Source organism: Phasianus colchicus, chromosome 30, assembly GCF_987193195.1.
Source record: "Phasianus colchicus chromosome 30, bPhaCol1.hap1.1, whole genome shotgun sequence".
NCBI classification, from domain to species: domain Eukaryota; kingdom Metazoa; phylum Chordata; class Aves; order Galliformes; family Phasianidae; genus Phasianus; species Phasianus colchicus.
The window spans coordinates 2,737,769-2,760,096 of record NC_143465.1 but is presented as its reverse complement, the minus strand read 5'-3'; the positions used below and the strand labels follow the sequence as shown (position 1 = coordinate 2,760,096).

The 22,328-nt window shown below is 66.2% G+C and overlaps 1 protein-coding gene across 7 annotated transcripts; it reads left to right on the top strand.

The window, feature by feature from the left end:
• The first annotated feature begins 511 nt into the window (after positions 1-511).
• Positions 512-19,986, top strand: ZBTB7B (zinc finger and BTB domain containing 7B). 7 transcript variants are annotated; one of them, XR_016460489.1, is made up of 4 exons: positions 1,128-1,479; positions 14,199-15,199; positions 17,412-18,000; positions 18,236-19,986. XR_016460489.1 is itself a non-coding variant. In XM_090127060.1 (3 exons), exons 1-3 carry the CDS (start codon positions 512-514, stop codon positions 17,851-17,853), a joined length of 1,782 nt encoding a protein of 593 aa, XP_089983186.1. In that variant the 3' UTR covers positions 17,854-19,986. The 7 variants fall into 7 exon arrangements, 6 of the variants coding, with proteins under 6 accessions (XP_089983186.1, XP_089983185.1, XP_089983189.1 ...); XM_090127060.1 differs by lacking the exon at positions 1,128-1,479 and adding an exon at positions 512-850 and having other exon boundaries at positions 17,412-19,986; XM_090127059.1 differs by having other exon boundaries at positions 17,412-19,986.
• Positions 19,987-22,328: the final 2,342 nt, after the last annotated feature.

Below are 22,328 nucleotides of genomic sequence, written 5' to 3'. Positions count from 1 at the left end.
GAATGAGGGGGTGAGCACAGCTGGAATGGAGAATTGATGGAATGAGGGGTGAGAACAGCTGAGGAATGGAGGTAATCACAGCTGGAATGGGGAGTTGATGGAATGAGGGGGAGAATAGCTGGAACGAGGGGGGTGAAAACAGCTGGAATGAGGGGTGAGCACAACTGGAATGGGGAATTGATGGAATGAGGGGGAGAACAGCTGGAATGAGGGGGTGAAAACAGCTGGAATGGGGAATTGATGGAATGAGGGATGAGCACAGCTGGAGTAGGGGGCAGAAAAGCACAACCGAGGCAGTGCAGGTGAGCAGAGCTGGAGTGTGGGAAGTGAGCACAGCTGGAGTGAGCGTGGGGCAGGTGAGCACAGCTGGAATGCGGGTGGGGGGGGGTTGAGCACAGCTGGAATACGGGCAGAAAAGCACATCCGAGGCGGTGCAGGTGAGCACAGCTGGAATGCGGGGTGTGAGCACAGCTGGAATCCAAGCAGGTGAGCACAGCGGGACCGTAGAAAGATGAGCACATCTGGAGCAGCTCTCCTCCCCCCCCCCCCCCCCTCTCCTCCATCCCTCCGCACCCGATCTGCATCCGTTATTTATAACTCCAATAAACGGTGTCACCGGCAACCAAAACTCTCCGCGTCTCGCCGCGTTTCGCCTCCACCCCCCGCCCCCCCGGGGCCGCCCCGGTGCCGTCACCCGGGGGCTCCGTTGCGCTCCGGGGACCGGCAGTGCCCTCTGCAGGCGGCCGGGCCGGGCCGAGATGACCGCCCGGTCCTTCCTGCCACGCCGCCGGCCCGGCATAGACGGGGCCTGGCGGCTCCGCGGCCCCCCGCCCGTTCCCGGTGCTACGAGGTGAGCGCGGTCCGCGCCGTCGGGGCTGCGGGAGGGAACGGTGCGGCGGAGCGAGAACGCGGGGCACCGAAATAACGCAGCGGTTAAAAATAGCGGTGGGGCCGTACGGGGCGGGGGCTGCGGCCTCGGGGCCCGGGAGGGCGGTGCGGGGCTGCGGGAAGAACCGGGGGAATGGGGGTGGCGGGGATGGGGGGGGGTTGGGGAAGTGGGAACGGAAACCTTTTGCCTCCGGTTGGAAGCGGTGGGGCTGCGGTGGGACCCCGTGCGGGATGAGGGTGGGGTGCGGGGGGGGGGGGCTCCGCCACGGGGGCACCGGAAGGCGGCGGGGCCGTGGGAGGACGGTTTCGGGTTGGGGATGGGGGGTTTCGGTGGCAGCGGAGGGGAGGGGATTTTTGGCGGATTTCCCCCCTCAAAAGCCTCCGCCTCTGTGGGAACCCAGAGCGGGTTCTGAACCCCCGGGATCGATCCGAACCCTTGGGATCGATCCGAACCCCTGGGATCGATCCGAACCCTCGGGATTGATCCGAACCCCCGGGATCGATCCGAACCCCCGGGATGGGTCCGGCGGTGCGGTTGGGGACGGACGGACAGATAGACGGACAGGTGACCGCTGGGTGGAGGTGAGGCAGGTGGGTGGACATAACGATGGACGGACGGACGGACGGACGGAGATGCAGCTCCGTGCATCGCGTTGCGCTCGGGAAAAGCAAAAGGGAACGGCCGCAGGTGCCCGGTACCGGCGACAGAGGAGGGGATGAACGAATCGGGAGCGAGCACCGGGGCACCGGAGGAACCGGGAGAGGCGGGGACCGGCCCGGAGCGGAGCCCCCCGCCCTCCTCGCTGACATAACGTCTGCGGGGCGGTGTTTGCATTGGCAGCGCACGGCGGCGGCTCACACTTTCCACCCGCTCCGGGCAGCGGCCGCGCCGGGCTCTGAGTCAGGAGCGCTCCGGGGGGGTCGGGGTGAGGCGAGGTGAGCGCGGGGCCGGGCCGCCCTCTGCCGTCCCCCCGGGGCCCGGAGGCGGCCGAACGGGTCGGAACGGGACCCCCGACCGGCACCTGCCGGGAGGGGGGGGGGGCTCCGCCCGCACCGTTCACCGGCACCGCAGGGCCGGGAGGGGCTCCGCGCCCGGTGCCCGCTTCTCAGCGCCAGTCGGTGCACGGCGCCCGGTTTCCCGTTCTCCGCTGCCCGATTCTTCACCCCCGTTCTCCATCCCGACGCTCGGTTATCCGTCCCCCGCTTTTCCTTTCTCAACCCCCCCCCCCTCCTCGCTTTTCCGTTCCGGCGCCCCGTTCTCCACTCCCGGTGCTCCGTTCCCCTCTCTCTCCGATTTCCCGTTTTCCATCCCGGTGTCCTCTTCCCCGTTCTCCCCCCTCCCCCGCAGCCGGCACCGAGCGGGGCGGGCCCGGAGCTCCGCGGCCGCAGCGGGCGGAGCGCTCAGCGCCTGGCACCGGGTGCGGCACCGGGCGCGGCACCGCCGGACCGGGCTCCCCCCAGCGGGGGGCGGCCCCGGTGTGAGCGCGCTCCCTCCCCACCGCCCCCCCCCCCGGCGCTCTGACTCAGCTCTTCCTCCCCCCCGCTCCCCACGGCCGGGCCCCACCGCTCCGCTCCCCGCCGGCCCCGAGGGGGGGGGGGGTTGGGGGGTTGGCTGGGGGGGGGGGGGGGGCACGCCGCCGCCCTCCCCCGAGGGAAGGGGGGGGACGGCACGGGGGGTGACGGACAACCCCCTCCGCCAATAGGAGGCGGGCGATGCGGAGCGCTGCCCAATGGGCGCGGAGGGGGCGGGCGCTTCCTGGAGGCGGCGGAGGGGGGGGCCGGGCGGGGCGGCGGTGCAGGTGGAGGCGGAGGCGGGGCTGCGGCCCCGGGACCGGCGCTGGGCGGGGCGGGGCGCGCAGGTGAGCGCGGAGCGCGCAGGTGGAGACCGGAGGAGGCGCGGAGCGGGCGGGGGGGGAACGCGGGGCCCGGCGGACCGACGGTTCTGTCTGTACGGAGGGAGCGACGGACGCACCGCCACCGGCCCGGTGCCCGCAGCCCGGCTCCGGTGAGTCGTCGCCGTTCCGGTGCTCTGCGGCGGGGCCGGTGCCGCTCGGTGCGCTCGGTCCCGGGTTTGGCTCCGGGGCGGTGCGCCCGTTCCGTGCCCGGTTCCCGGTGCGTTTCCCTATGGCTCCGTTCGTTCCGCGCACCGGGAGCGGCGGGGACGAGAACTGCCGGCGGACGCGGACACGTCGGCGGGCGCGGTGCCAGGAGGGGGGGGGTGGGGGCTGCGCGCACCGCTTCGGACTCAGGGAGCGATCCCGGGGCTGCGGCGGTGAATAACCGGACACCGGGACGCGTCTCCTCCTCTCGCCTTGACGCTGCCGCTCCGGTGCTCCCGGCCCACGCGTGGCACCGTCCCGCGGCTCGGCGGCGGCTGAGCCCCTCGGGCGCGCAGGCAGAGGGGGTGCTGATCCCCTTCCTCCCCCCCTTGCTGCTCCCTGTCCCCATTGGTGTCCCTGCATCCCCGCGTCCTTCTGCGTAAGGCCTGCCGGGGACCTGCCCTGCCCCGGTGAGCTCACGGTTGGGAATGACACCCGATGGCAAAACCGGGGCCGCGGTGCTGTTTCACCCAATTCCAAGCAATCAGGGGGGTGACCATGGTGCTCGCCCTCCCCCCCCCACCCTTCGGGCACCCTGAGCTCTGTGGACTCTGCCCCGCACCCAGCTCCGTGCTCCCCCCGGGCCGCTGCCCCCGCTGCTGTTTGTCCGGGGCGGGGTGGGGTGTTTACCCTTCACGCCAGACAACGGCCGTTGTCTTGGGCTGCGGCTGCCCTTGATCGGGGGCTGCTCCGTTTAGGGACACGGTGCTGCGCTCTTTGGGTACCAGGGTCCCCTCCTGGCCTCGAGCTCTGGGTGCTGCCTTTGGGTTCGGCGCCTTCGGGATGTCTCACCGTGCCTCAGTTTCCCTGAGCAGAGCCAGGTCGGTGGCTTTCTGGGTGCTGTTCCCACACGGTGGGGGTGGAGGGTGGGGGGGGTCTCACGGTTTGGGGTCCCCCGGTGAGGGCACGTGGTTGTGGTAACGCTGGGTGTGGAGAGAGGGGAACTTCAGCTTGGAGCCCAGAGAAGGGGAAGCTGTGGGGCTGCAGAGGGATGTGGGGCAGCGGGACTGCGATGTGGGGGCTCTGCAGAGAGAACGGGCAACTCCTGGACTGGGGGGGGTGTGTGTGGGAGTGGGTTAACCTGGCTGCTGCCACGCTGAGGCCTGGGGAGGTGACCACCGGGCTGGGGGCGTGGAGAACAGCATCCCGGGAGGGGCTCTGGGGGCTTTGTAGGGCTGACCGCCCCCCCCTTGTACTTGACAGACAGCAGCGCTGAGCCCGAAGCTGTGGCCGCAGCTCTGCCAGCTGCTGCCATGCACCCTCGGTGCACACGTGGCACACGAAGGCCCCGAGCGCGCACACGCGGGGGGGGGGGGGGGGGGGGCAGTGCTGGTGGTGGTGGTGGTGATGGTGTATGGAGGGGGGGGGGGTTGAAGGCGGTGGGCGCAGCCCCGCAGCCCGGCCCTGGAGGGTGGGTGGGTGTCCTGCGACGGAGCAGGAACTTCTCCTTCGGGGCGGCGGTGGATGATGAAACCACGCAGAAATCTCTCCTGGCAGCGCTGGTTGCTGGCGGGAGCCCCCGGGAGCGCTCGCACTCCCCCAGTGCCGGGGCTTTTCCATAGAAACCCCCCCCCTCCCCAATGGAGCGATGGGGGGGGGAGAGAGGCTGCCTTCCCCGCATCTCTCGTGTCCCTGGGGCAGAGCTGCATCCCCGCGTTGAGCTGCGTGTCCACACCCCGTTGAGCCTCGGGGCGACCGAGGACGGAGCGAGGGGCCGGGCTGAGACCCGTCCGACTCGCTTCGTGCCAGGGAGGTGACTGGAGTGGCCAAGGGGGAAGCGGAGGGGGGGGGAAGAGAAGAAGGCGGCCGTGCCTGTCCCCAGCTGTGCCCGGTGACCTTCACCGCACCGAGGGCCCGGTGGCACAACGCCGTCACCCCTCCGGTGCCGTAGGGAAGCCGGCGGGTCCCGGTGTCCCCGAGGAGCCACCAGCGTGACGGGTTGGGGCCGTGGGCGGGAGGTGGTGGTGGTGGTGGGGGGGGGGGGGACTGAACCGTGGCGAGGGAAAATGAAAGCAGGTGATGCGGAAGGAGAAGTAGGTCAGAGCGCTGGCCTCTCCCGGCAGGCTCAGCTGTGTGCGCTCCGCGCTGCCCCGGCCGTCCCCGCTGCGTCCCCATGGGCAGCGGCTGCAGGCGGCGGTGAGTTGTTGTTGGGGAGGGCGGGGGGAGGAGGGGGGGTCTGGGGGCTGCGTGCCCGACCTCGGTGCTACGGGATGACACGGAGCAGCGCGGGGATGTGAGCGTTCCGTGCTGACCCCCGGTGCTGTCCCCGTTGCCCGGTCCTTGCGGCGATGCCGTGGTGAGGATGGGTGCGGGGATGCTGTGCGCGATGGGATGGGATGGGGAAAGGAAGCGGGGGGGGAATTCCCGGGACGGGTGGCTGAGTGGGGGGACATCCCGGTTTGGGGACAACGTGGGGACGGCCCCACGTGCCGTGGGCTGGCTGCGTGTCCGGCTCTGCCCCAGGTTGGGGAGGGGGGTGGGGGGGGGGTGGAGGTCTCAGTGCTGTGTGGATCGGAGAGGGGGGGGGTACAGCCGTGCTAAGTGGGCTCGGGGGGGATTAGAGCCGCCTGCCCCCTCCCTCCTGCCCCGGATCAGCTGTGGGCAGCGGGGAGCTGGAGGCAGCTGCGTGGGGGCGGAAGCTGGGCTATTTCAGGGGGTGTAAGGGGGGGGCTGTGGGCTGGCACTGTCCTTGCTGGGTGACCCCACGGGATGGAGCATCAGGGTCTGTCCTGTGCCAGCAGTTCTGGGTGCTCAGGGCACCAGCAGGATGGGTGGGGGGCAATGTCACCCATCCATACTCCTCCTGCCCCCCACCCCGGGGCTGTGTGATGGGACCTGGGGGTCTGACTGCCCTGCCCCCCCCCCGGAGGGGGGCTCTGTCTGTGCGCTGTGGGGCGATGGGAGCAGAGCTGCCCCATTTGGATCCCACTGCCCATGGGGTCTGTGGGGCAGAGGCAAGAGCACGGCGCTCTGCAGTGCCCCCCTCCCACCATCCTGGCTGCAGGAGGTCACCCTCAGCTCCTCCCTGCTCCCCCCCCCACACACACCTCAGGGTGGTGGGTTTCACCCCTACTGGGATGGCCGGACCCCGTGGTTGCTGTTGACCATTTCCTTCCTGTTCCCCCTCAGTTTTAGCAACCCCTTCCTTCCCTGTTCCTTCCTCCTGCCTCTACGCAGCGCCGTGTCCGGGTGCATCCGGGGACAGGGCAGCATCCGACCTCGTCTGCTCCATAGGACACCCGGGCTCAGCACCTCCAGGAGCAGGGGGGGTGTGGGGGGGCGGGGTGCTCTCCATGGGGAGCTCCGCACGCCTTCCATCCCGGTGGTGCTGCTGGACATCAGGATCCCAATGGTGGCCGTGGTTCGGTGCCGGTGCTGCCCTGTGAACCAGGCCTGGTGCCGGGATGCTTTTGAGCCATGCTCCATTCTGGCTCTGCGCATCCCAAACGGTGCCAGGTGAGGATGGAGCGTGGCTTCTCTCGCAGCCCACCGGAGAGATCCCCATTGGGTGCACCCCCCCCCCCTCCAAGCTGGGTGCTGCACCCCCTCTGCGGCCGGTGCTGGCGCCGGGGACGGTTGCAACACCCCCAGGGTGGGGGGGCCGTGGTGAGTCACCCCCCCCTCCCCTCCAATGGGGCCCGGCCACCAGCGGGAACCCTGAGTCAGGGCTGCGTGCCCATGTGAGCCCCTCCCTGCCCGCCTCGCCCACCTTATCTCCCGCCCTTAGCACCTGGCACACCTGGGCCAGGGGGGGCTGGCGCCGTTCCCCTCCTTTATGGGGAGCAAAGGGCAGGGTTGGCAGGCAGGTGCCACGCTCCCTCCCTCCCTCGCGGGGTTTTTGGTGTGGGTCCTGTGCCCACCTCTGGTTCTTGTGCCCACCTCCGGGTCCTGGCAGCTCAGAGCATCACGGTGCACCAGGAATGCAATCGCTGAACCGTGGTGACACGCAGGTGCCCACGGAGATGCCATGGGGTGGCTGCTGCCCCTCTGCCTGCCCTCCCTTGGGGCTGAGCTCTTGCACAACGCACGGCAGCGTCTTTCTGAGAACGTTGCTGGAGGGGCCCCCCCCTTCCACACACACGCACACACACACGTCCCCCCCCCCCCCAGCAGCTGCAGTGCTCTTCCCCTTTCTGCCTCCTGCTGGCACGGCTGTGGGTGGGATCTGGGGGGGTGGGGTGGGGGGTTGGAGCCCCACTGCGGCCCCGTGGCACTGCCCATCCGGGTGCTGTGTTGGTGTGGGCGGGTGCTGGGGTGTGGGGCTGCAGCTCGGGCACTAATTGCTGTTTGGCTGGGGACGCAGAGGGTGTAATTATGGGGGCATTGCGAGAAGCCTGAGCCTGCCCCAGGGAGCAGGGGGGGGTGGCTGGGGGGGGGGGGGGTGAGGGGGATGTGGCCAGGGGGTGTGGGATGGAGGAGGATGGGTGCCATGGGGTGGCTGGGACCATCTGAGAGCCCCCTCCCTGGGTTATGGTGTGCTCAGGGTGTTGGTGCCAGGCTTCCTGCAGCACACACGTCTGCCACAGTGCTGTGTGTTGGGACCCATGGGGCGGGCATTGGGGTCAGCTATAGGGGCACAGCAGCACCCATGGGCAGTCTGGCATTGGGGTCTGCTGTAGGGGCACAGCAGGACCCATGGAGCTGGTTATAGGGGCATAGCGGCAGCCTGGCATTGGGGTCTGGTATAGGGGCACAGCAGGACCCATGGAGATGGCTATAGGGGCACAGCTGCAACCATGGGCAGCCTGGCATTGGGGTCTGCTATAATAGGGGCACAGCAGGACCCATGGAGATGGCTATAGGGGCACAGCTGCAACCATGGGCAGCCTGGCATTGGGGTCTGCTATAATAGGGGCACAGCAGGACCCATGGAGATGGCTATAGGGGCACAGCTGCAACCATGGGCAGCCTGGCATTGGGGTCTGCTGTGGGGGCACAGCAGGACCCTTGGGGATGACTGTAGAGGTGCAGCAGCACCCATGGATGGCCTGGCTTTGGGGTCTGCTATGGGGTCACAGCAGGACCCATGGATGGGCTGGCATTGGGGCTGGCTGTGGGGTCACAGCAGCACCCATGGGCCTGGCATTGGGGCTGGTTATGGGGACACAACAGGACCCATGGATGGGCTGGCACTGGGGCTGGCTGTGGGGTCACAGCAGGACCTATGGGTGGCCTGACACTGGGCTGGTAATGGGGTCAAAGCAGCATCCATGGATGGGCTGGCATTGGGGTCACAGCAGGACCCATGGATGGGTTGGCACTGGGGCTGGTTATGGGGACACAACAGGACCCATGGATGGGCTGGCTATGGGGACACAACAGGACCCATGGATGGGCTGGCGTTGTGGCTGGCTATGGGGTCACAGCAGCACCCATGGATGGGCTGGCTATGGGGTCACAGCAGCACCCATGGATGGGCTGGTTATGGGGTCACAGCAGCACCCATGGATGGGCTGGCTATGGGGACACAACAGGACCCATGGATGGCCTGGCTATGGGGTCTCAGCAGGACCCATGGGTGGCCTGACATTGGGGCTGGTTATGGGGTCACAGCAGCACCCATGGATGGGCTGGGTATAGGGTCACAGCAGGCCCCATGAATGGGCTAGTTACAGGGTCACAGCAGCACCCAAGGATGGGCTGGCTATGGGGACACAACAGGACCCATGGATGGGCTGGCGTTGTGGCTGGCTATGGGGTCACAGCAGCACCCATGGATGGGCTGGCTATGGGGACACAGCAGCACCCATGGTTATGGGGTCACGGCAGCACCCACGGATGGCCTGACATTGGGGCCGGCTGTGATGGCACGGCAGCAGCCACGGGCCTGGCATTAGGGCTGGTTATGGGGCAGAGCAGGACGGGCATGCGCAGGGGGGCCGAGGACAGGCTGTGGCACGCTGCACCGAGCCCAGCCCTGCGGTGGCAGCCCGGCTCCCGGCCGTGGCCAGCAGTGAGCAGCCGGCACCCATCGCCCAGCCCCGGGGCGGCGGGAGGGACGGGAGCCGCACGGTGGTGACACCGTGGTGATGGGGAGGGGATGGCTGCGGTGCGGTGCCAACCGTGCCGGCACTTTTGGGAATTTCCTCTGCTGGGAAAGGGGGGGGGTTCGGGGTTCCCCCTTGCCCCGTTCCGGGTTTGGCGTCGGCTGCAGAAGGGTTAATGCTGTGTGTGTTCTGGGAAGCGGGGCTGGGAGGTGCGTGACCCGGGGTGTGGGCGTCGACTCCTTTTGAGGTGGGATCCGAGCTGAAGTGCAGCGGGGAGCGGGGCCAAGTTCACACAGCAGCACCCTGCACCCTCCCTGCCTCCGCCGGAGCAGTGCCCGGCCACGCGGGCACAGGCGCCAGGTGAGCGGCGTTGCCCACCCCGCTGCCATCCGTGGGGATGGGGATGTGGGGTGGGAGGATGTGGGGTGGCAACGGGGCCGTTTCCAGGTGGTTTTGGGGCTGGCGGTGGGATGCTGGCGTCGTGAGAGCCCTGCGGTTGGGATGGGGAGGATGGGATGGGATGGGATGGGCGGCACGGCGCGGCCACCGCGGGGTCCCCTCTGCTGGCACATGGCACGGGGATGGTTTTGGTGGTGGGTTGGGGCCACGGTGCTGGGATGGGGCCCTATGGGTGGTGGGTTGGCCCCGGTGGGTGAGGGGTGGTGGGTTCCCGCTGCAGGCGATGGTGGGGACAGCGTTGAGGACGTGGCCTTGAGTCCGGCACTGCGTGGCGTGGGGCTGAGCACCAGGATGGGGCTGTGCTGTGATGTGTGCCCACACTGCTGAGGGCTCAGCCCCGTGGCCGTGGGGAGTTCGAGGTTTGGGGGCAGCTGAGGGGGTGCATAATGGGATGGGGTCCCGCTACGGGGCGGCTCACCCCCCTGGCTGTGGGGTGGGTGGGTGCTGTTTACCCTCTCATCTCTTCAACCCATTTCCTTTCTTGTGTGCTCGCTGTTTTCTTCTTTCAAAGAGTGGGGAGCGCTTCCCCAGCCCTCATCCGGGCTCCCCTCCGACACCGGGACCCCCAGGACCCCCACCCACACACTGGGGCCACCATCCAGGCCAGACCCCCCACCCGCCACCCATTACCACCCTCCAGCAGGTGCTGTTGGGCAGAGGGCTGCGCAGCCCCCATCCCACAGCCACGCCGACCCTACGGGGCACCCAGGCTGCCTTTGGGGATGGGGTGGGTGGGTGGGTGGGGGGACGCCCGGCCGTTTGGGTCCCTTCCCAGCTCCCAAAGGGCCCCGTGGGGCGAGGGGCCGGGCGCTGCGCTCACCTTCCTGGCTGACTCATTCTCCCCATTGCAGCTGTGAAGTCCCTCGACAGCGCGGCAGCAGCTGGGAGCACCCCGAGGTGGGGGGGGGGGGCAACGCTCCCCAGGACCCCCATCCCCATCGTCCACCTGCACGCGGTGGGGAGGACACGGTCTGGGGTCCCGGTCCGGGTGCGGGTTGGCCCCATGCCCGCGTGTGGCCCCACGGCGCGGTGGGGCTGGCAGGTGCCGTGGGGCCGGCGGTGCGGTGTCAGGGTGACCCGCAGCCTATTGTTCCCATTGCAGCGTGCTGGGGGCACGGCTGCCCGTTCGGCACGGGGAACGAATCCCCCCCCCTCCCCACCCCCCTCCTCTCTTTTCCTCAACCCCGCGCGGCCGCCGAGGGCGAAACGGGGCCCGGCTGCGGGCATTGACGTAACCGAGAAAGTGCTGCTCTTTGGGTGGGGGGGGTGGGGGGGACGGGCAGCGTGATGCTCCCCTCCCCATCACTCTGCCCCCCAAGGGGACATTGTCCCCGTGTGCCATCCGAGGGTCTCCGTGGGGCTGGGGGCGGCTCCGCCAGCTTCACACCTTGCTCCCCCCCCGCCCCCCAACCCCCCAGTTTCCTTATCACCGCTGCGATCTCCTCGATGGCACCCGCTCAGCATGTGACTTCGCTCCCGTGGGGAGGATGCGCGGGGGGGGCCGGGGTGTCGGGGGAGAAGCGGCGGACGGGCGGTTGGGCGCGATGGAAAATCCCCCTCCTGCCACCTCCCCGCCCCCAGCGCCGGTCCTTCATCCGCGGGCATCCGCCCGGGGGTCCCGGCTCCATCCTTCGCCCCCCCACTTCGCTATCAGCGGAAGGAGCGCTGGAGATTAGCCCACCCCCTCCTCCCCACCCCCCCTCTCCCGAAAACGGCAGAGATGTGTGAACAGCAGCCGTGCAGCGGCCTGGAAGCAGCGCTGCGGTGCTGCGGGGGTCTTTGCGCGCTGCTGAGCCCCCCCTGCGTGAAGCTGCACCCGGCCGAGCACAGCAGCGCTGCCGGCCCTGCGAACAGAAGGAGCTGCGAGGCGCAGGGATGCGGAGTGCGACGCGCACCAGTCCGTCTGTCCATCCTGCCACCGCGTGCCTCCCATCCCGCCTCAGCCCCGGGTTTCTCGATGGCACCGCGTCCCCGTCCCCCCGTCCCCCCCCCTCCCACGAAGCGCAGCGCGCTCACCTCCCCTAATCCCCCCCCCCCCCCGCTGCTAATCCCTCTGATCCCATCGGGGGCTGTCGCAGCCTGTTGGCTCCCGGCGCCCTGATGCTTTAATCGCCCCTAATCCCTTCGCCCCCGCCTCGTGGGCACCGCGGACCCCCGCAGGGGTGGGCACGGGGACGTCGGACGGCGCCGGCATCCCGGGCGGTCGGCGCTGCCCGTTTCCCAGTTTCAGGGGCGGCTGCCGCTTGCCCTGCCGGTCGGGCCTGCTCGGCAGCGCGGGGCGGCTCCGCAGCCGGTTGCTCCGGGGCCGTTCCCAGCCGCCTGCCGAGGCAGCCCCAGTTTGGCGAGCACCCAAGCGCAGGGAGCGGCCGGCGCGGGGATGGGGATGGGCTCCTGCGCCGGGGGCCGCCGGCCGCGCCGCCCCTCCGCGGGCAAGAGGGGGCACGTTCCCCCCGCCCGCCGACGGCACAGCGCGGCTTGGCACGGCCACGGCGGCGGGCTTCGGTTCGGAGCGGTCCGACCCGTCCCCGCGGTGATGGGCGCAGCTCGGCACGGCGATGTCCGGCGGCACCAGCAGCGCGGTTTCGCTCTGCATGGCTGCGCTCCGTGGCGCAGTTGGGTTTTGCTTTCGTGGCACGGCTTGGTTTTGCTTTGTGGCACAGCCGGGTTTTGCTCCGTGGCACAAGTTCGTTTTGCTCTGTGGCACAGCCTGGTTTTGCTCTGTGGCACAGCCTGGTTTTGCTCCATGGCACAGCCTGGCTTTGCTCTATGGCACAGCCTGGTTTTGCTCCATGGCACAACCTTGTTTTGCTCTGTGGCACCTCATGGTTTTGCTCCACGGCACAGCCTGGTTTCGCTTTATGGCACAGCCTGGCTTTTCTGTGTGGCACAACTGGGTTTTGCTCCATGCCACAGTTTGGTTTTACTCTGTGGCACAGCCTGACTTTGCTCCATGGCACAACCTGGTTTTCTCGCTGGCACAGCTCAGTTTTGCTCCATGGCACAGCCTGCTTTTGCTCTGTGGCACAACCTGGCTTTCCTGTGTGGCACAGCCTGGCTTTGCTTTATGGCACAGCCTGGTTTTGCTCTGTAGCTCAACTTGGTTTCGCTCTATGGCACATCCTGGTTTTCCTCTGTGGCACAACCTGGCTTTCCTCCATGGCACAGCCTCCACCCGAAGCCCAGACGTGGCGAATGCCACACACTTGGTGCTGCCTGTGCCACCAGACAACCCCTTTCCTGGTGCCACCGTGCCGTGCACCAAGACCTGATCTGATCTGCAGCTCCGCTGCCACCATCCCCACACTCAGGACTGCATCCATCACCCACCCAGGGCTCCCACATTGCCATATATGTCGCTCCAGGTGTGATCCCCAAAGCACAGCACCTCAGGGACACCCCCCACCCTCCTCCCCTTTTCCCCCACACCCCCCCGGTGCCAGTACCGCCGTGCCGGGCACAACCTGCCCTATGGGGCCGCCAGCTCGGAGAGGCCACGGTGCCGCTTTTATGGCACCGCTGACGCAAAGCTCTGCCAGCTGCAGCGTGGGAAAGGCCCTGCTCACGCAGGCAGGGCTTGGCTGGGCGAGGAGCGGCCCGGGGCTGGGGCAAAGCGTAGGGAGGGGGCTGGGCCCCCACTGGGAGTGGGGGCAGGAACCCAGCGCTGCGCTGATCCTAATCTGCGGGCAGGAAGCGCGGCCCCGTCTTCCCAGCCCGGTTGGGCTTCGCGGGGCGGCCCCCAGCCCTGGGGTGGGGGGGGGGGACCTTCTTCCCGGCAAATGCCGCCCACCCGCGTTCCCAGGACGGGGAGCTGCGCCCGGCGAGGCGGGGGGATGCGGTGGGGTGGGCCGGGGGGATGCGGTGGGGTGGGCAGGCAGGAAGCGCAGCGCCTCGACGCCGCTCAAAGGCGCCGCGCTGAGATTTCCCCCTTTGCTGCGGTCGCTTTGGGGGCGGCGGTGGAGGGAGGAGGGCGGGGGGGATGCGGTGGGGGCCCGACGGCGGCACGCGTCGGTTCCACGGCGTCCAACCGAAATTTTGGGTGCTCGGAGGTGATGCTGAGCCGTGCAACCCTCTGGCAGACCGCTCTTGGGGCGCCCACCCTGCAGCAGAGCTGATGCTTTGGCACCCATGGGTGCTGCATGGTGGGAATGAGGTTTCCTTGCACTGCAGCACAGCTGATGCTTTGGCACCCATAGGTGCTGCATGGTGGAAGGAGATTCTTTGCACTGCAACACGGCAGCAGAGCTGATGCTTTGGCACCCATAGGTGCTGCATGGTGGAAGGAGATTCTTTGCACTGTAACACTGCAGCAGAGCTGATGTTTTGGCACCCATGGGTGCTGCATGGTGGGAATGAGGTTTCCTTGCACTGCAGCACAGCTGATGCTTTGGCACCCATAGGTGCTGCATGGTGGAAGGAGATTCTTTGCACCACAGCAGAGATGACGTTTTGGCACCCATGGGTGCTGCATGGTGGAAGGAGATTTTTGCACTGCAACACTGCAGCACTGCAGCAGAATTGCCACTTTGGCACCCATGGGTGCTGCATGGTGGAAGGAGATTCTTTGCACTACAGCAGAGACGACGTTTCGGCACCCATGGGTGCTGCATGGTGGAAGGAGATTCTTTGCACCACAGCACAATTGCCGTTTTGGCATCCATGGATGCTGCATGGTGGGAACGAGTCTCCTTGCACCACAACAGAGCCGACGCTTTGGCACCCATGGGTGCCGCCCGGCGCTGATTCCCCTCACCTTCTGCTCCCGCAGGTGAGGACGATGGCGAGCCCCGAGGACGACCTGATCGGCATCCCCTTCCCCGAGCACAGCAGCGAGCTGCTGAGCAGCCTGAACGAGCAGCGGCACCGGGGGGTGCTGTGCGACGTCACCATCAAAACGCAGGGCTTGGAGTACCGCACGCACCGCGCCGTGCTGGCCGCCTGCAGCCGCTACTTCAAAAAGCTGTTTGCGGGGCCGGGGCCGGGCCAAGAGGTTTGCGAGTTAGACTTTGTAGGGCCTGAAGCTTTGGGAGCTCTGCTGGAGTTCGCCTACACCGCCACGCTGACCATCAGCAGCTCCAACATGGGCGAGGTGCTGCAGGCGGCCCAGCTGCTGGAGATCCCGTGCGTCATCGCCGCCTGCGCCGACATCCTGCAGTGCCACGGCTTGGAAGCTCCCGGCCCCGATGATGACGATTGCGAGCGCGCTCGCCGTTACCTGGAAGCTTTTGCCACCCTCCCCGACGGGGACCCCCCCGCCGCTCCCCCCGCCCGCCCCGCCGCTCGCCGCAGCAAGAAGACCCGCAAATTCCTGCAGGCGCGCGGCGCACGCCTCAACAACCACAGCGAGGAGCCGCCCGCCGAGGCCGAAGGCTCCCACAGCCCCCTGCCCGCCCCGCAGCCCCCTTCCCCTCCCCCGATGCCGGAGGGCTTGGCGCAGCCCTACGAGGCTTTCGAGGTGCCCGAGGAGGAGGAGCTGCCCCCTCACGCCTTCCCCTTCCCGTACCAGATGTCCCCCGAGGAGGGCGGCTCGGACGACGACGCCATCGATCCCGATCTGATGGCTTATCTGAGTTCGCTGCACCACGAGGCGCTGGCGCCCGGGCTGGATAGCCCCGATAAATTGGTGCGCAAACGGCGTTCCCAAATGCCTCAGGAGTGCCCCGTGTGCCACAAAGTCATCCACGGTGCCGGCAAACTGCCGCGCCACATGCGCACGCACACGGGAGAGAAGCCCTTCGCCTGCCAGGTGTGCGGCGTGCGCTTCACGCGGTGAGTGCCATGGTGATGGCGGTGGCCCCGGGGTGGCCCCTGCCCCATGTGTCCATTGGGTGCCCGTGGTGTCCACCTGGGTGCCCACGGTGTCCTCTGGGAGCCTGCAGTGTCCCCTGCCCCATGCGTCTCCTTGGGTTCCCGTAGTGTCTCCCTGGGTGCCCGTGGTGTCCCCTGGGTGCCCATGGGGTCTTCTGGGTGCCGGTGGTGTCCCCTGCCCCATGGTGTCCCTTGGGTGCCTGCGGTGTCCTCTGGATTCCCGTAGTGTCCCCCTGAGTACCCATGGTGTCCACCTGGGTACCCATGGTGTCCTCTGGGTGCCCGTGGTGTCCTCTGGGTGCCTGCAGTGTCCCCTGCCCCACGTGTCTCCCTGGGTTCCCGTAGTGTCCCCCTGGGTGCCCACGATTGTCCACCTGGGTGCTCACGGTGTCCACCTGGGTGCCCATGGGGTCTTCTGGGTGCCTTCAGTGTCCCCTGCCCCGCGTGTCTCCCTGGGTGCCCATAGTGTCCCCCTGAGTACCCATGGTGTCCTCTGGGTGCCTGCAGTGTCCCCTGCCCCACGTGTCTCCCTGGGTTCCCATAGTGTCCCCCTGGGTGCCTGTGGTGTCCACCTGGGTGCTCACAGTGTCCACCTGGATGCCCATGGGGTCTTCTGGGTGCCTGTAGCGTCCCCTGCCCCATGGTGTCCCTTGGGTGCCTGCGGTGTCCTCTGAATTCCCATAGTGTCCCCCTGAGTACCCATGGTGTCCACCTGGGTGCCCATGGTGTGCCCTGGGTACCCATGGTGTCCTCTGGGTGTCCGTGGTGTCCTCTGCGTGCCTGCAGTGTCCCCTGCCCTACGTGTCTCCCTGGGTTCCCATAGTGTCCCCCTGGGTGCCCGTGGTGTCCACCTGGGTGCTCACGGTGTCCACCTGGGTGCCCATGGGGTCTTCTGGGTGCCTTCAGTGTCCCCTGCCCCACGTGTCTCCTTGGGTTCCCGTAGTGTCCTCCTGGGTGCCAGTGGTGTCCCCTGGGTGCCCACGATTGTCCATCTGGGTGCTTACAGTGTCCACCTGGATGCCCATGGGGTCTTCTGGGTGCCCATAGCGTCCCCTGCCCCATGGTGTCCCTTGGGTGCCTGCGGTGTCCTCTGGATTCCCATAGTGTCCCCCTGAGTACCCATGGTGTCCACCTGGGTACCCATGGGGTCCTCTGGGTGCCCGTGGTGTCCTCTGGGTGCCCACAGTGTCCCCTGGGTGCCCACAGTGTCCCCCTGGGGCTGTGCTGACCCCCAACGTGACCCTGCCCCACAGATGCCCACATGATCTCCATAGCACGTTCCTTCCCTGGAGAAACCCACAGCACATTCGTGTCCCACACAGTCCCCATACACACCCCTGTCTCACACTGTCCCTATAGGTCCCCATGCTGTCCCCGTAGCCAACCCCTGCCCCATGCTGTCCCCATACTGTCCCCATAGCTCACCCTTGTCCCACGCTGGCCCCATAGCACATCCCTGGCCCGTAGGTCCCCATGCTGTCCCCATAGCTCATGCCTTACCCACACTGTCCCCATAGCACACCCCTGCCCCATGCTGTCCCCATGCTATCCCCATAGCTCACCCTTGTCCTATACTGTCCCCATAGCACACCTCTGTCCCAGAGGTGCCCATGCTGTCCCCATAGCTCACCCTTGTCCTATACTGTCCCTATAGCACACCCCTGTCTCAAAGGTCCCCACGCTGTCCCCATAGCTCACCCCTGCCCCATGCTGTCCCCATACTGCCCCCATAGCTCATGCCTTACCCATGCTGTCCCCATAGCCCCCCCTGCCCCATGCTGTCCCCATACCATCCCCAAAGCTCACCCTTGTCCCATGCTGTCCCCATAGCTCCCCCTGCCCCATGCTGTCCCCATACCATCCCCATAGCTCACCCTTGTCCCACACTGTCCCCATAGCTCCCCCTGCCCCATGCTGTCCCCATACCATCCCCATAGCTCACCCTTGTCCCACACTGTCCCCATAGCCCCTCCTGCCCCATGCTGTCCCCATACCATCCCCATAGCTCACCCTTGTCCCGTGCTGTCCCCATAGCACACCCCCGTCTCACACCGTCCCCATAAGTTCCCCATACTCTCCCCACACCTCACCCCCGCCCCCATCTCACCCCACACCTCTATCCCCGCATCCTGACCCCTCCCCCTTTTCTCCCCCCCGCCATCCCCCCCTATAGGAACGACAAGCTGAAAATCCACATGCGCAAACACACGGGCGAACGACCCTATTCGTGCCAGCACTGCAGCGCCCGCTTCCTGCACAGCTACGACCTGAAGAACCACATGCACCTGCACACGGGCGCACGGCCCTACGAGTGCTACCTCTGCCACAAAGCCTTCGCCAAGGACGACCACCTGCAACGGCACCTCAAGGGTCAGAACTGCCTGGAGGTTCGCACCCGACGCCGACGTCGCGAAGACCCCCCCCCTCCACCCCCCCCCGACGCCCCGCCCGGCATCGACCTCTCCAATGGGCGCTTGGAGGGGCTGCGCCTCTCCCTGGCTCGTTATTGGGGGCCGGCGCAGATTAAGGAGGAGGAGGAGGAGCCGGAGATGATGGAGCATGAGGCTGAAGAGGGGCCGCAGCCGGACGGCATGGTGCCCGTGGAGACGGTGTAGAGCGGCCGGCCCGGTGGGGCACGATGGGGGGCGGTGGGCTGAGCCGGGCCGGGCCGGGCCGAGCCGAGTGATGCCATGCTGGGCTGGGCTGGGCTGGGCTGAACCAGGTGATGCCAGGCTGAGCTGAGCTGAGCTGAGCTGAACCAGGTGATGCCAGGCTGAGCTGAGCTGAACCAGGTGACACCAGGCTGGGCTGAGCTGGGCTGAACCAGGTGACACCAAGCTGAGCTGGGCTGAACCAGGTGATGCCAGGCTGAGCTGAGCTGAACCAGGTGATGCCAGGCTGAGCTGGGCTGGGCTGAACCAGGTGATGCCAGGCTGAGCTGAGCTGAGCTGGGCTGAACCAGGTGACACCAGGCTGAGCTGAGCTGGGCTGGACCAGGTGATGCCAGGCTGAGCTGAGCTGAGCTGGGCTGAACCAGGTGATGCCAGGCTGAGCTGAGCTGGGCTGAACCAGGTGACACCAGGCTGAGCTGAGCTGGGCTGGACCAGGTGATGCCAGGCTGAGCTGAGCTGGGCTGGACCAGGTGATGCCAGGCTGAGCTGAGCTGAGCTGAACCAGGTGATGCCAGGCTGAGCTGAGCTGAGCTGAACCAGGTGATGCCAGGCTGAGCTGAGCTGAGCTGAACCAGGTGACACCAGGCTGGGCTGAGCTGAGCTGGGCTGAACCAGGTGATGCCAGGCTGGGCTGGGCTGAGCTGAACCAGGTGATGCCAGGCTGGGCTGGGCTGAGCTGGGCTGAACCAGGTGATGCCAGGCTGGGCTGGGCTGAGCTGAACCAGGTGATGCCAGGCTGGGCTGGGCTGAGCTGGGCTGAACCAGGTGATGCCAGGCTGAGCTGAGCTGAGCCGTGCTGGGCTGAGCTGGGCTGGACCAAGTAATGCCAGGCTGGGCTGGGCTGAGCCAGGTGATGCCAGGCTGAGCTGAGCTGGACCAGGTGATGCCAGGCTGAGCTGAGCTGTGCTGGGCTGGGCTGAGCCATGCTGGACCAGGCTGGGCTGTGCTGAGTTGAGCCAGGTTGTACCAGGCTGGGCTGAGCTGTGCCAGTCTGTGCTGGGCTGTGTGCTGGGCTGCACCGTGCCAGGCTGAGCTGTGCTGGGCTGAGCCGGGTTGTGCCAGGCTGAGCTGTGCTGAGCTGAGCCAGGTTGTATCAGGCTGAGCTGAGCTGTGCCAGGCTGAGCTGTGCCAGGTTGTGCTGGGCTGTGTGCTGTGCTGGGCTGAGCCATGCCAGGCTGAGCTGTGCTGAGCTGAACTGGGTTGTACCAGGCTGTGCCAGGCCGATCTGTGCTGAGCTGAGCCGTGCCAGGCCGATCTGTGCTGAGCCAACCCGTGCCAGGCTGAGCCATGCCGGTCCAACCCGTGCCGGTCCAACCCGTGCCGGTCCAACCCGTGCCGGTCCAACCCGTGCCAGGCTGTTTGTGCCAGGCTGTTTGTGCCAGGCTGCACCGTGCCGGTCCATCCGAGCCGCTCCAACCAGCCCTGAGTTCTGCGCTGTGCCGATCCGTGCCGGTCCGTTTTTTAAGCCCAGCTCATCCCCGGCCGTTCCGTGCGGTACCGGAGCTGAGCGATGCGTTCCGTCCCGCACCGGGCGATGCCTTTTGGGCTGGGGAGGAGCGGATCGGTTCCACCCGTTGTCCCGGAGCGGCGCTGCCCGCCTCGCCCCGCCGCGTTCTGTTCCTGTTTTTCCCGTCACGGTTTGTTCTGAATTATGCAAAGGGGGAAATTCCCCCCTGGCGGATTTGCACAATGGGGCGGGGGGGGCCCCGCCGCCGCCGCCGCTCATTCCATCCCCCCCCCCCTCCCTCCCTCCCCTCTCTCCGTATTCCCGCCGCCGTGCAGGGACCGGACCCCCCCCCTCCCCAACCCCCCCTTTTTCCCCGGTTCCATCCCCAGGAACCGAAGCGCGGCACCGGGCGGGGGTTCCCGGTGGGGTGGCGGGGGGGTCCCCGCCGCTCGTCCCGCGCTGTATATAGCTTAACCCCGGAGCCCCCCCCCTTCAATTCCCCGAGCAGCCCCCCCCCTTGGCGAGCCCCCCTCGCCCCTGCACTCCCGGCTGCTTTCTCTCGTTGCACTATTCCGGGTGAGCCCCCCCGGGACCCCCCCATCCCCTTGGGGTTGGCAGGGTTCCCCGTCCCCCCCCCCCCCCACCCAGCCTGCCCTTTGCACATGGCCCCAGGGCGCACACCGGGGGATGGAGGGGGGGGGTCTTTGTGTGCGGAGGGGTGTGGGGGGGGTGGGGGGGGCGACCGGCACTATTTGCCTAAAAGAAGAGTTTATCTATATTTAAAACAAAACAAAAAAGATGATGTAATATATAACCCCCCCCCTCCCCCCTCCTCCTCCCCTCCCCAACCCCAGGACCCCCCCCTCCCCCCCCCGCTGCTCCTCCCGACCCCTGCGCCTGTCCCTGCCATGGGGTGATGGGGACGGGGGGGGACTCCCGTCGTGGCTTTAAAAGTGCCTTATGGGGAACTTGAATTTCTCGGCGACTTGAACCTCTCCGGTGTCGGAAACCAAACGGATCGCCCGCGGCGGTCGGTTTTGGGTTTTGGTTTTGTTTTTGGTTTGGTTTTTTTTTTTTTGTTTTGTTTTGTTTTGTTTTATTTTCGTTTCGTTTTCTCTTTGTTTTTTTTTTTTTTTTTTTTTTTGATTTTGATTTTGTTGTTTTGTTTTGTTTATTTTTTAAACGAAGGCTGCTTGATAATAAACGGAGAAGCAGGGAATCGCGCGTCCCGTCCGTCTGTCTGTCCGTCTGTCTGTCTGTCCCGGGATAACCGGCGCTGGGGGGTGGGGCTGGGAATGGGGAAGTGGGAGGTGGATTTGGGGACGTTGTGGGGTGGATTTGGGGACACAATGGGGTTGGATTTGGGTATGCTATGGGGGTGGATTTGGGTATGCTATGGGGTGGATTTGGGGATGCTATGGGGTGGATTTGGGGACACCATAGGGATGGACATGGGGACACAGTGGGGTTGGACATGAGGACACAATGGGGTTGGATTTGGGGATGCTATGGGGGTGGATTTGGGGACACCATAGGGATGGACATGGGGACACAGTGGGGTTGGATTTGGGGATGCTATGGGGTTGATTTGGGGACATCACAGGGATGAGCATGGGAATGGATTTGAGGACACAATGGGGTTGGATTTGGGGATGCTATGAGGGTGGATTTGGGGACACCATAGGGATGGACATGGGGACACAATAGGGGTGACATGTGGACACAAAGGGGTTGGATTTGGGGACACAAAGGGGTTGGATTTGGGGATGCTATGGGGGTGAATTTGGGGACACCACAGGGATGAGCATGGGAACACAATGGTGGATCTGGGGAACTGTGGGGATGGATTTGGGGACACAATGGGGTTGGATTTGGGGATGCTATGAGGGTGGATTTGGGGACACAATGGGGTTGGATTTGGGGATGCTATGGGGGTGAATTTGGGGACACCACAGGGATGAGCATGGGAACACAATGGTGGATCTGGGGAACTGTGGGGATGGATTTGGGGACACAATGGGGTTGGATTTGGGGATGCTATGAGGGTGGATTTGGGGACACAATGGGGTTGGATTTGGGGATGCTATGGGGTGGATTTGGGGACACCATAGGGGTGGGCATGGGGACACAATGGGGTTGGACATGAGGACACAATGGGGTTGGATTTGGGGATGCTATGAGGGTGGATTTGGGGACACCATAGGGGTGGGCATGGGGACACAATGGGGATGAATTTGGGGATGGTATGAGGGTGGATTTGGGGACACCATAGGGATGAGCATGGGGACACAATGGGGATGGATTTGGGGACACAATGGGGTTGGATTTGGGGATGCTATGGGGTGGATTTGGGGACACCATAGGGGGGGGCATGGGGACACAATGGGGTTGGACATGAGGACACAATGGGGTTGGATTTGGGGATGCTATGAGGGTGGATTTGGGGACACCATAGGGGTGGGCATGGGGACACAATGGGGGTGGATCTGGGGAACTGTGGGGATGGATTTGAGGACACAATGGGGTTGGATTTGGGGATGCTATGAGGGTGGATTTGGGGACACTATATGGGGGACATGGGGACACAATGGGGATGAATTTGGGGATGGTATGAGGGTGGATTTGGGGACACCATAGGGATGGACATGGGGACACAATGCGGATGGATTTGGGGACACAAGGGGGTTGGATTTGGGGAAGCTATGGGGTGGATTTGGGGACACCACAGGGATGAGCATGGGAATGGATTTGAGGACACAATGGGGTTGGATTTGGGGATGCTATGAGGGTGGATTTGGGGACACCATAGGGATGGACATGGGGACACAATGGGGATGGACATGAGGACACAAAGGGGTTGGACATGAGGACACAATGGGGTTGGATTTGGGGATGCTATGGGGGTGAATTTGGGGACATCACAGGGATGAGCATGGGAACACAATGGTGGATCTGGGGAACTGTGGGGATG

Coding starts and splice junctions, on each gene's coding strand:
- ZBTB7B (XM_090127060.1), top strand. CDS start 512: ATGAGCACATCTGGAGCAGCTCTCCTCCCCCCCCCCCCCCCCTCTCCT. Junction 851..14,198: donor CCCGTTCCCGGTGCTACGAG/GTGAGCGCGGTC, acceptor CTGCTCCCGCAG/GTGAGGACGATGGCGAGCCC. Junction 15,200..17,411: donor TGCGGCGTGCGCTTCACGCG/GTGAGTGCCATG, acceptor CCCCCCCTATAG/GAACGACAAGCTGAAAATCC.